Source organism: Lithobates pipiens, unplaced genomic scaffold (genome assembly GCF_037356315.1).
Source record: "Lithobates pipiens isolate NorthernLeopardFrog02 unplaced genomic scaffold, aLitPip1_a1.2 Scaffold_18, whole genome shotgun sequence".
NCBI classification, from domain to species: domain Eukaryota; kingdom Metazoa; phylum Chordata; class Amphibia; order Anura; family Ranidae; genus Lithobates; species Lithobates pipiens.
In genome coordinates, this window is record NW_027507758.1 from 447,846,295 (window position 1) to 447,856,676 (window position 10,382).

Below are 10,382 nucleotides of genomic sequence, written 5' to 3' on the forward strand. Positions count from 1 at the left end.
TTTTTTGTCCCATTCACATACAATAAATGTACATGCACTTTCACTGGTTGAATTGCTATGCAAACCTTTTATAAATATACAGCATCATTTACAGGGTTAAGGGTGTACCACTCTGTAAGCACCACACCCACAAACATTCACAGTTTGTACAGGTCACAGATTAGATAAGTAAGAGCAGAGCTCACATGCCTGTATTAAACTCTAATGTGAAACAGATACACAAACTGGAGAACAGTATTACAAAACTGCAGTGTTTATCCTCATGACACGTCACAGGAAGCACCCTCATGGCTAACAGAAGACAGAATTAAAATTAGACTTGAAAAACTTAACATTAATAAGTCACTGGGACCAGATGGCTTGCATCCGAAGGCTCTTAAGGAGCTCAGTCAAGTAATTGCCAGACCATTGTTCCTAATTTCAGTTCCAGCTGATTAGAGAAAATCCAATGTAGCACCAATATTTAAAAAAGGGCCAAGATACATCCCTGGAAATTACAGACCAGTTAGTCTAACATCAATTGTATGCAAGCTCTTGGAGGGGATGATATACAAGATTTTAGTAATGACAATGGCATCATTAGCAGTAATCAGCATGGATTCATGAATAATCCCTCTTGCCAAACCAATCTATTAACCTTCTATGAGGAGGTGAGTTGCCATCTAGATAAAGGAAGGCCCGTAGACGTGGTGTATCTGGATACAAAGTAAGGTCCATTGGCATGGACCATAGGGTGAGTACATGGATTGAAAAACTGGCTACAGGGGTGAGTACTCGGAATGGCCCGGGGTGGAAAGTGGGGTCCTCCAGGGTTCTGTCCTAGGACCAATCTTATTACAGTTATTCATAAACGACATGGAGGATGGGATAAACATCTCAATCTCTGTATTTACGGACAATACTAAGCTAAGCAGGGCAATAACTTCTCCACAGGATGTGGAAACCTTGCAAGAAGAGCTGCACAAATTAATGGGGTGGGCAACTACACGGCAAATGAGGTTTAATGTAGAAAAATGTAAAATAATGCATTTGGGTGGCAAGAATATGAATGCAATCTACTCACTAGGGGGAGAACCTCTGGGGGAATCAAGGATGGAAAAGGACCTGGGGGTCCTAGTAGATGACAGGCTCAGCAATGGCATGCAATGCCAAGCTGCTGCAAGCAAATCAAACAGAATATTGGCATGCATTAAAAAGGGGATTAACTCCAGAGATAAAGCAAACATTTTACCACTCTACAAGACTCTGGTCCGGCCGCACCTAGAGTATGCTGTCCAGTTCTGGGCACCAGTCCTCAGGAAGGATGTGCTAGAACTGGTGAGAGTCCAGAGAAGGGCAACAAAACTAATAAAGGGTCTGGAAGATATTAGTTATGAGGAAAGGTTGCGAGCACTGAACTTATTATCTCTGGAGAAAAGACGCTTGAGAGGGGATATGATTACAATGTACAAATACCGCTAACTTTTCTGCGAAAGGTAATTTAATAAGACACTCACTAAATTTAATAAAACACCATTCACTAAAATTTGAAGAAAAGAGCTTTAACCTTAAACTGCGTAGATGGTTTTATACTGTAAGAGCGGCAAGGATGTGGAATTCTCTTTCACAGGCGGTGGTTTCAGCGGGGAGCATCGATAATTTCAAAAAACTATTAGATAAGCACCTGAACGACCACAACATACAGGGATATACAATGTAATACTGACATATAATCACACACATAGGTTGGACTTGATGGACTTGTGCCTTTTTTCAACCTCGCCTGTAACTATGTAACAATTTCCACACATTTTTAAATAACTGTTATATGTTACAATATTTATGTTTCTAAATAGTATTGAAGTAAAACCTGTTTTTTTGTGCATGGCTACTTTGGGAATACGTTTAATTGGTTACAAAATTCTGGCATAGAATCTTCTGTCTGCTGCTGCTATACACACTCTGCTTGGACAATAAAACCCACATAATATGTACAAATGCTCAATATTCATCTATTAATGAGTTATATTTCCACATCAATGCAATCATTTCACAGCTCACTGATCATGAGTCATTTATTTGCTGCATAGATATGTACAGAAGAATTATTAATTATCCTGCTTAACATATCCTATAATAATGATCTCTCTATTCTTGGACACATAGTTTAAAACATATAACAACATTTTATTATGACTACAAAAAGACTAAAAAGTGGAAACAAATAAAAAAAATAAAAAACTAAAATAAAAAAAATAAAAAATCAATGAATGTATTTAAACAAAGTGATCACAAGGAAGGTGAGGATTGTATTTATATTCCAAAAGATGTCCCTAGTGGAATTCTAAAGTATTTATGTATCAGTTAAAACAATGGAGTCACATTGAGGTTGATTTACTAAAACTGGAGAGTGCAAAATATGGTGCAGCTCTGCATGAAAACCAATCAGCTTCCAGCTTATTCCTCAAGGCTTACTTGAACAAACTGATTTTTAGAAGCCAATTGGCTATCATGCCCAGCTGCACTAGATTTTGCACTGTCCAGTTTTAGTAAATCAACCCCATTGTGACAAGTCACTCCTCATAATGACCTACAAGATGTCCACAATTAGCCAAATATACAGCACTGGTATATTTATGGTACAATATTCCAGAACTGATCTGGTCCAATATTTATGGTACAATATTTTTCCAAAGACCTTTGTGATCAGCTTTACTAAAACATCTGCAGCATTGTATACCTTATTCACCCATGTGTGGAGGAAGCATATCTGATATATATAACAAAGATACTAGGAGGAATTGTTCTATTTGAACAATGCAAAGTTGAGCCTCAGTGAAAATGTGATATACGGTATGTGCACATTTGTTGGATCATTTATGAGGCCTTTTTTGCATAAAAGAGGAAGGCATTTTTTTGTTAGCATGTGGTAATCATAATAATTCGTTTTTTACCTTTTTGTCTGAGAATAGCAAGATAATCATTATAAAATAATTCTAGCTGTGTAAGTATTTTTCTTGTGTGCAGTTTATTTGTTTTTGTCCTATAGCTGATAGCACTGCACTAGATTTATATGCTGACACATATAGGGGCTGATTTGAAACTTCACAGACTGTTCATAGATATGGTTTCCAGAATACACTGTTGGTATGCTTTTGATATAATTGACATGATGAAAACTTGAACATTTTGCGCAGACATTGGTTTGGGCCCTATTCACACTAATGCAAGGACTGGTATGTGAATGGCCAAGACCTTTGTGATGCGGTTTAAAGTGGAACTTTACCAATAACAACTTGATAAAAAAAAATAATGTTTTTTAGCAGGGAACATACATTCCATATTAGTAATTATGTTACCAAAAATAGTGTGCTCTGTAAATTGCCTGCAACATTGCTCCTGTTTCTTATTGCTGGAGGCTGCCATTTTGCTGAAGCCCAGAGCTCCTGAACAGCAGTAAATCATAAAGTGGAATTAAATCCATCAATTTAAGTTTTAAAAAAAATTACATTCCTGGAATGCGAGGATTGCTAACTGTTACATTTGCTTCAGTCATCAACCAAACTGTCAAACCACTAAATAGCTGGTGTTCTAACTGATCACATGGGCAGCACCATGGCAGTTGCAGATCAAAGATAAACAGCTACCTTGGCTGCAAAGGATAGGAGGGTTTAATTCTGCTTAAAGGCTGTTAACAGAATAGCCTCTACAAACTCAGCAGTGCTTAAAAATGGAAAGCAACTGAGCACGTGCAAAGCAGGGTGAAACAGTGTATTACTGGATTTGAAAAAGTATAGGCACTTATTTTTTAATGTTTTACATAGCAGCACTTCATTTTTTGACTAAACTTACACTTTAATGTATATGTGCTTTTGAAAATATTCTAAACCACATGAGAGTACAAAGGTGCAAAGGCATTTGTGGTGTTCACTGTGTGGTCATCAGGGTGGAATGCATTCTTGCAAGGTCACCTTCAAGTCATTTTTACATAGACGACTCTATTCACTATAGCTTTTCTGTACGGCAATGCTAACATTGAAGTGTAAACAGTACCATTAAATCTAATAGCTAGATAGAATTAGAATTGTAGTGTTACATAGAAGCAGGGCTTTTTTTCTCAGAGAATAGGTGCAGGAACTCCCCCTTTCTGAGCCACCTCTTTTCTTCACCCCTACCCACCTCAGAGCACCCCTCTTTGGTTCCATCCCCTACCCACCTCCCAGTACTGCCCTTTTAGACAATACAGAACCAAGTATCAATTTGTGGTGCTAAGTAATCCATAAGGAATTTGGTAATTATAACAAGGCAAGCAGTAAAGTAGAACCCCTGCAGCCAGTAACAATAGAGCCCCCACCAGCAACAATAGACCACCCCACCACAAAAAATCCCCCCCAGCAACAATAGACTCCCAGCAGCAACAGCAGATCTCCCCACAGCCAGCATCAATAGATTCTCCCGCAGCCAGCAACAATAGACCCCTCCCTCGACATTTGATCTCTCCCAGCAACAACTGACTCCCCAGTAATATAAGACCCACCCCCAGCAACAGTAGGTGTTCCACCAGCAACAATAGACTTCCTCAGAACAATAGACCCACATGCAAAAATAGAAACCCTCCAGCTAGAATAGATCCCCTAGCAGTGAGTATCAATAAACCCTGCAGCACACTCCAGCACCACTTGCTGTCAGTGGTGAAGGTGCCAGAACTGCGTCCCCCCGCGTTCCCGCTGAAAAAAAGCCCTGCACATAAGTAACAGTCTAGTTCAGGGACTGTTTATTTAAGATAACCCTAACCACTTCTAAAACTGTCCTCTCCCCCATCTAACACCTATGCTTACTAACCTGTATAAGAAAGATCTCCCCTGTGTCAGCCAGCTCCAACTGCAGGGGAGAGAGAGTACTCTGACAACAGATGGCAAATGCCTATGAGTGTGACATCACCAAAATGCTTTGATTGCCCATCCATTTTGGAGCTCCTCTCCTCCCCTGCAGCAGTGCTGGCTGACACAGGGGAGCTGGCTCACATGACCAGACCCAATGGCCTGAAAGTAGGTAAGTATATGTATCTTTCTTTCTCAGGTTAGTAAGCAAAGGTGTTAGGAGGGGGAAGAGGACAGTTTTAACATTAGTTAGGGTTATCCTGAAATTCCACTTTTATTTTCCTTTATATAGACTGTGACAGTCAGTTAGGTCAGATTCAACTTATAGACTTGCACAGGGAAAGAAAAGCAATGAGCTGAACCTCACATTTTACGTCTCTGAAGTATATTCTACATACGAATCCAGAGAAGCAGGTGACCGACTAGCTAGGTCTGTAGTGGATCATCCATAAAAATATATAGATAATGCACGCCAGAAGGAAAAGAGGACGCTGGGGTTACTGCAATGCTCTGACAGTCACCAGGACAGAAGTGATGGGAAATATTCCTAATGGAGACACAGACAGCAATAAAAACCTCACATACATGTGAACCTTTCCCCACGCTATATAAAACTAAAAAAAGTTTAACCTGGCGATTAATTCATGTAATTTATAAGCTTGTTATTATAGGCTTATTTAAAAAGGCAATACAATGAGCAATGACTGTAGGATTGTGCATTTAGTTAATATCATATACCAACCAATCAAATTCCAGTTTCCTGCAGTCTGATTAGTGTAAGGAGATTGTTTGCTATGGGTTACTCTTTGCATTCAGTCAGTTATGGTCATGTAATGTGCAGTGTACAGTACATTGTTCACACACAATCACCTTAATAAGTCCCACGTCTCTTCACCATATTTCTCAATCACCAATGACTTCAAACAGGTGTTAATGAATCCATACTGGAAGAAAATACATAGAACATTTAGATTGGCAAAAATAGACATGGATGTTACCTACATCATGAAATCTGCTGTATAATAATTCATGTGCATTAACCACTGCTTTTCCTGAAACTTTTCAAAGGTAAGACACAATTTGGGGTGAAAGCTGTTTACACACCAATCTTTCACCAAGTGTAATCCTAATTGGAAACAACTCCATTGACTGTACTGAACCTAAAGGCCTTCACTTCTCTAAACATAGATACAAATGTGCACCAGTGAGCTGTTTATGATTTGCGCTTCCATTCCCATGTACATACAGCAGACCAAGTAGAGAAAAATTTCACCCACCGCACACCATAAAAGCCCAACATGTAATAGGTGATAGCAGCCTCAGCCTAACTCCATCCAGGCTCCCCTGACATGTTTCGCCCCACCCACCAAGGCTAGCCATGGATGTACAGTTTACCTCCACAACAAAGCCCCATAGGTAGGGTGAAACATGTCAGGGCCATGGCCTGAATGAGGCTGCTATCACTTATTATATGCTAGGCTTGTACGGTATACATTGGCTGTGATTTTTCTCTACATGTTCTGCGGATTACATGGCATCAAAGCAGACTCCTAGCCTGACCTGCACCCTCATGGAACACAACGAATGGTGGAGTAGAGATCCTAAAGTCGGTTTAGGTTCCCATGTACATGCACTCACATACTGCTTGTACAACAGTACACCAAGGCCTGCTCCTTAAAGGTTTCAACTCTGTCTTTCAGGCAGTCACTGAGAGGCATCATTGCCCATGACTTAGTACAGTCCAGTGTCTGCAGATGTAATATCTCTTTCCGCAAATTGTTGCTGATTCCTGTACATCTTTCCACTTTCTAAGGGCACATTCACACAGGCATATGTGTATATTTGCACAGAGTGCAGGTTCTTGCTACCAGAGATAGCAGAAGATCCTGCATAAAATACACACCTAAAGTACTCACATTTAGCTGTGTTTAGATGTGCACAAGGTTTAAGCTTAAAATTATACTGTAGCTTTTATTAAAGTCTGATATAATTCGACTGGCCATTCACAGAAGGATTTGGTTCACAGACAGTCATTGATGTGGATGAAACCTGTTGGGGAATATGCCTATTATATTCTTTGATGACGCATTGTGGAGCTCAGGGTTGTGTCTGTTCATCTCTGCTAATGAACATCAGATAGAAAATTCTAACCAATTCAATAACTGTTCACACTGCACACAGATTACATTTATTCTCAGTCGTGACCCATATATACAGGAAAACAGAAGAACCACCACAACAAAAAGTCTGAGAGTCCAAAATGATGTTTTCTTAAGTGATCAGTGGAAAGCCAACAGGTTTTGTACAATATTTTCATTAAATAATGGTGCTCCTTTAGTTTTCACAGACCTACACTGCACCGGATACCAGTAGCAGGAATTTGTTACATACCATATACAGTAACTATTGCTACTTCTCAATCAAGTCCAGTCACATTTGGATATTATACATAACACAAGCCCTGATGAAGGGGAAATATCTGAGTCCCCAAAGCACGTTGGTTTCTTTCTACTAATCATTTAATAAAACATAATTTTGAAGCCCTCTCTTCTTTGCGTTTTTGTCTGGTATGTGCAAGCAGCCTAACCAAAGCAAGGTACCTTAATCACTACATCAGATACCAATAATAGGAGATCTAGTGCCTCTCTTTGTATTTTGACCCAAATATAATCATCTTTAAACCATATGGGAGAAAAAGTGTATTTGTTGTCTGTACTGATTCCTGGGGTATCCATTGTTCCCAATGGGAAATCTTAAAATATTGTTTCAGGCCATGAAAGCTGGGAATGTGCATAACTTTTAAGTTTGACAAAGTTGATGTTACCCAGGCCTGTACATGCACAGAGGTGCAAAGCACATATACTGTAAGTTAGGAATGTGTGTGTCTTCTCTAGTACAATACCTTCTAACCACTTGAATAAAAGTTTCAAGCAGTGTATTATTGTGCAGAGGTATGCCATCATATATTTTATGATCCTAAAATAATTTTTCTCTATGTTGCATAGAAGTAAACGATCTGAGGTTACTTAGCCTTCAATAAAAACATATTGGGGGTTATTTACGAAAGGCAAATCCACTTTGCACTACAAGTGCACTTGCTCTGAATCTAAGGGGTAGATCTGACAAGAGGGGAAGCTCTGCTGATTTTATCATCCAATCATGTGCAAGCTAAAATGGTGTTTTTTTATTTTCTTTGCATGTCCCCCTCAGATTTATAGTGACTTTACTTCCAAGTGCACTTGCAGTGTAAAGTGGATTTTCCTTTAGTAAATGACCCCCATTGCGTTGAGAATCTTTACCTCATAGTTGTTTTCTAGTCATATAGTTGTGCAGATGTATCATTCAAAGGTGCTTTAAGATACGATTAATTTTACTTTAATTCAACTGTACATTACCAGCAGGTATCAGAGTAAGGAATGGTATGGTTGGCATTCAGGATGACATCCAAGAAATTGTATTTCTTTATTGAAAAGACACACATATGGACAAATGGACCTACAAGTACAATATGATTTCTAAGAACATAGCAAATGATATCCTGCACTGCATAATTACCCTGCTTGGTTAAAGACTTCCTGACCACAATACACCTTTTTAAGTCCTTACCAATGCCCCATGTTGTGAGAAAGTAAATTAACACTGTAGTAAAGCTGTAGAAATGTGCACTTGTGCACAATCCTACTTGCCTGACTGCTGTCATATGGATAATGTAGTCAAAGGGTTATTGTCAAGTTGACTAGGACATTCCAATACTGCTGATTTGGTCTTGACATCTAAGCTTGAGTAGCACCAAAACTGTCTTTTTTTTTTGTCAAAAATAAACAATGATAGGCTGGATCAGCTCTCTTGGCTGCTCTAGCACCTACATCTGCCCATAGCAGCTCCTAAGGAATGTGATATCCCATCCTCCTTGTCTTTCTGCAGTCTCCTTATTATAAAATAAAATGTAGCTTTATTATGGAGAATTAGCCCCCTCAGTAAAAGATGTAGAGAGTACATGGAATGGAAATGCTGCTACCAAGATGTCAACATCAGAGTCAAAGGGAGCTGATCCCACTTATCACCAGCCATCCAAATCCAAAATATCATTGCTGAGTATTCTGACCCTAATATTAACTCATTAAAAGAGCTCCAATGTAATATATGTCACCATGTTTCCCTAATAAATCTGCTACAGCAAAGTGCCTATAACTGTGTGCATTATGCCTGTTGATATTTCATAAAGACATTCATTTGAACAAAAAGACACATTAACTTACCATTTTGAGGGTGTTATTTCTTTTGCTATTGCCCAGTGACAATCCTGAAAATTCCAAATGACTGATCCCTCCAGTTAAAAAAATCTTTGGAGTCTTCTTGCCATAAAGTTATCATGAGCTACACAGAATAACATTTCCATTGAAAGTATACAGGAGACACTCCGACACACTAGCAAGGCTGATGATGCTTTGTTGTCATAATCCGGGTGAGAATAGGTTCTGCCAAGCATGCACGATTTGGATTCCTCTGATATGAAGCAAAAAAAAAAAAAAAAAGAGTGTTGTCAAATGCAATTCTTTGCCTTCCAGATGAAAGTTCCACAATCAGATAACATCCCAGAGGTCATATGGTAATGAGATCCACTAGGTTATAGAGAGTTGGGGGGCTCCTAATGGTGGAGATGGGATTTTGGTGTGACCTTCCAAAAGCGATGAGCCTTGGTGGGGAGGCAATGCAGTGAGTCGGTGGCAGTGCTTGCCTGCTTGCCTGTGCTTGTCCTGATTGCCGGGGCTGCTGTCCATGGCTCATGGTGCTGAGTCCATCCTGAGTCGTTGTGCATGTGTCTGCAGACACCTCCTGATCCCCTTCACGGTTCTGCTCCTCATTCAATTCCAAGCCATTTATGCAAGTCACAGTCTGCTGGAGAGCTTTGACACACGGATAATAATGTATTCTCCCAGTCTCCTTTCACTGGCAATTGTAATCACGGGCACTAATAATCATTTATTTCTAGGAGCGCCGGCAGCCAAGGCGCAGTAGTAATTGTGATAGAGCCGTGCAGGCTTGTATAGATATGCCAAGTGATTACTAGTTATCAGATGGAATACAACGTGCAAAGACAAAAAAAACATAATCCGTGCTCCTGCTGTTTCTAACAATTTCCTACACCATGCATGACATTGAGGGACTGAGACACATTTGGGTTATGTGCGACTCTTAGCAAGGTCCTGCCAGGATTTCCAGTTTTAGGGCAATAGATGTGACCCACTGAGCCCATCTTATGACCAGTAACACTGTATTGCTCTCACATTTCCTACTAACATGTTTAATTAGAATTGATCATGTTATTGCAAATAACTCAATTTAGTAACTATTGTCATAACAGGACAAATAACTGATATGTCAGCTAGAGCAATCTGTCTTCATATTGGCTTTTCTAGGCAGCAATAGCATGTTGGCATTCATTTAGGTAAAGGATCTACAGAATTCACACTAATACAGGTTCTTCTATGTGACCTTTCCAGCTAAGCATGGTTTTCATAG

At 39.5% G+C, this 10,382-nt stretch overlaps 1 protein-coding gene across 2 annotated transcripts in view; it reads right to left on the reverse strand.

Annotated features, from left to right (window-relative positions):
- Window positions 1-10,062, reverse strand: part of LOC143988546 (guanylate cyclase soluble subunit beta-2-like) — a 140,080-nt gene extending 130,018 nt beyond the window's left edge. The window contains exons 1-2 of one of the 2 annotated variants that reach the window (XM_077488209.1): window positions 9,119-10,062; window positions 5,730-5,803 (exon numbers count right to left, since the gene is read on the reverse strand). In XM_077488209.1, the coding sequence (XP_077344335.1) occupies window positions 5,730-5,803; window positions 9,119-9,121 (77 nt within the window). In that variant the 5' untranslated portion in view covers window positions 9,122-10,062. The remainder of the gene's footprint in view (window positions 1-5,729; window positions 5,804-9,118) is intronic. The other variant, XM_077488208.1, reaches the window with a different exon arrangement.
- Window positions 10,063-10,382: the final 320 nt, after the last annotated feature.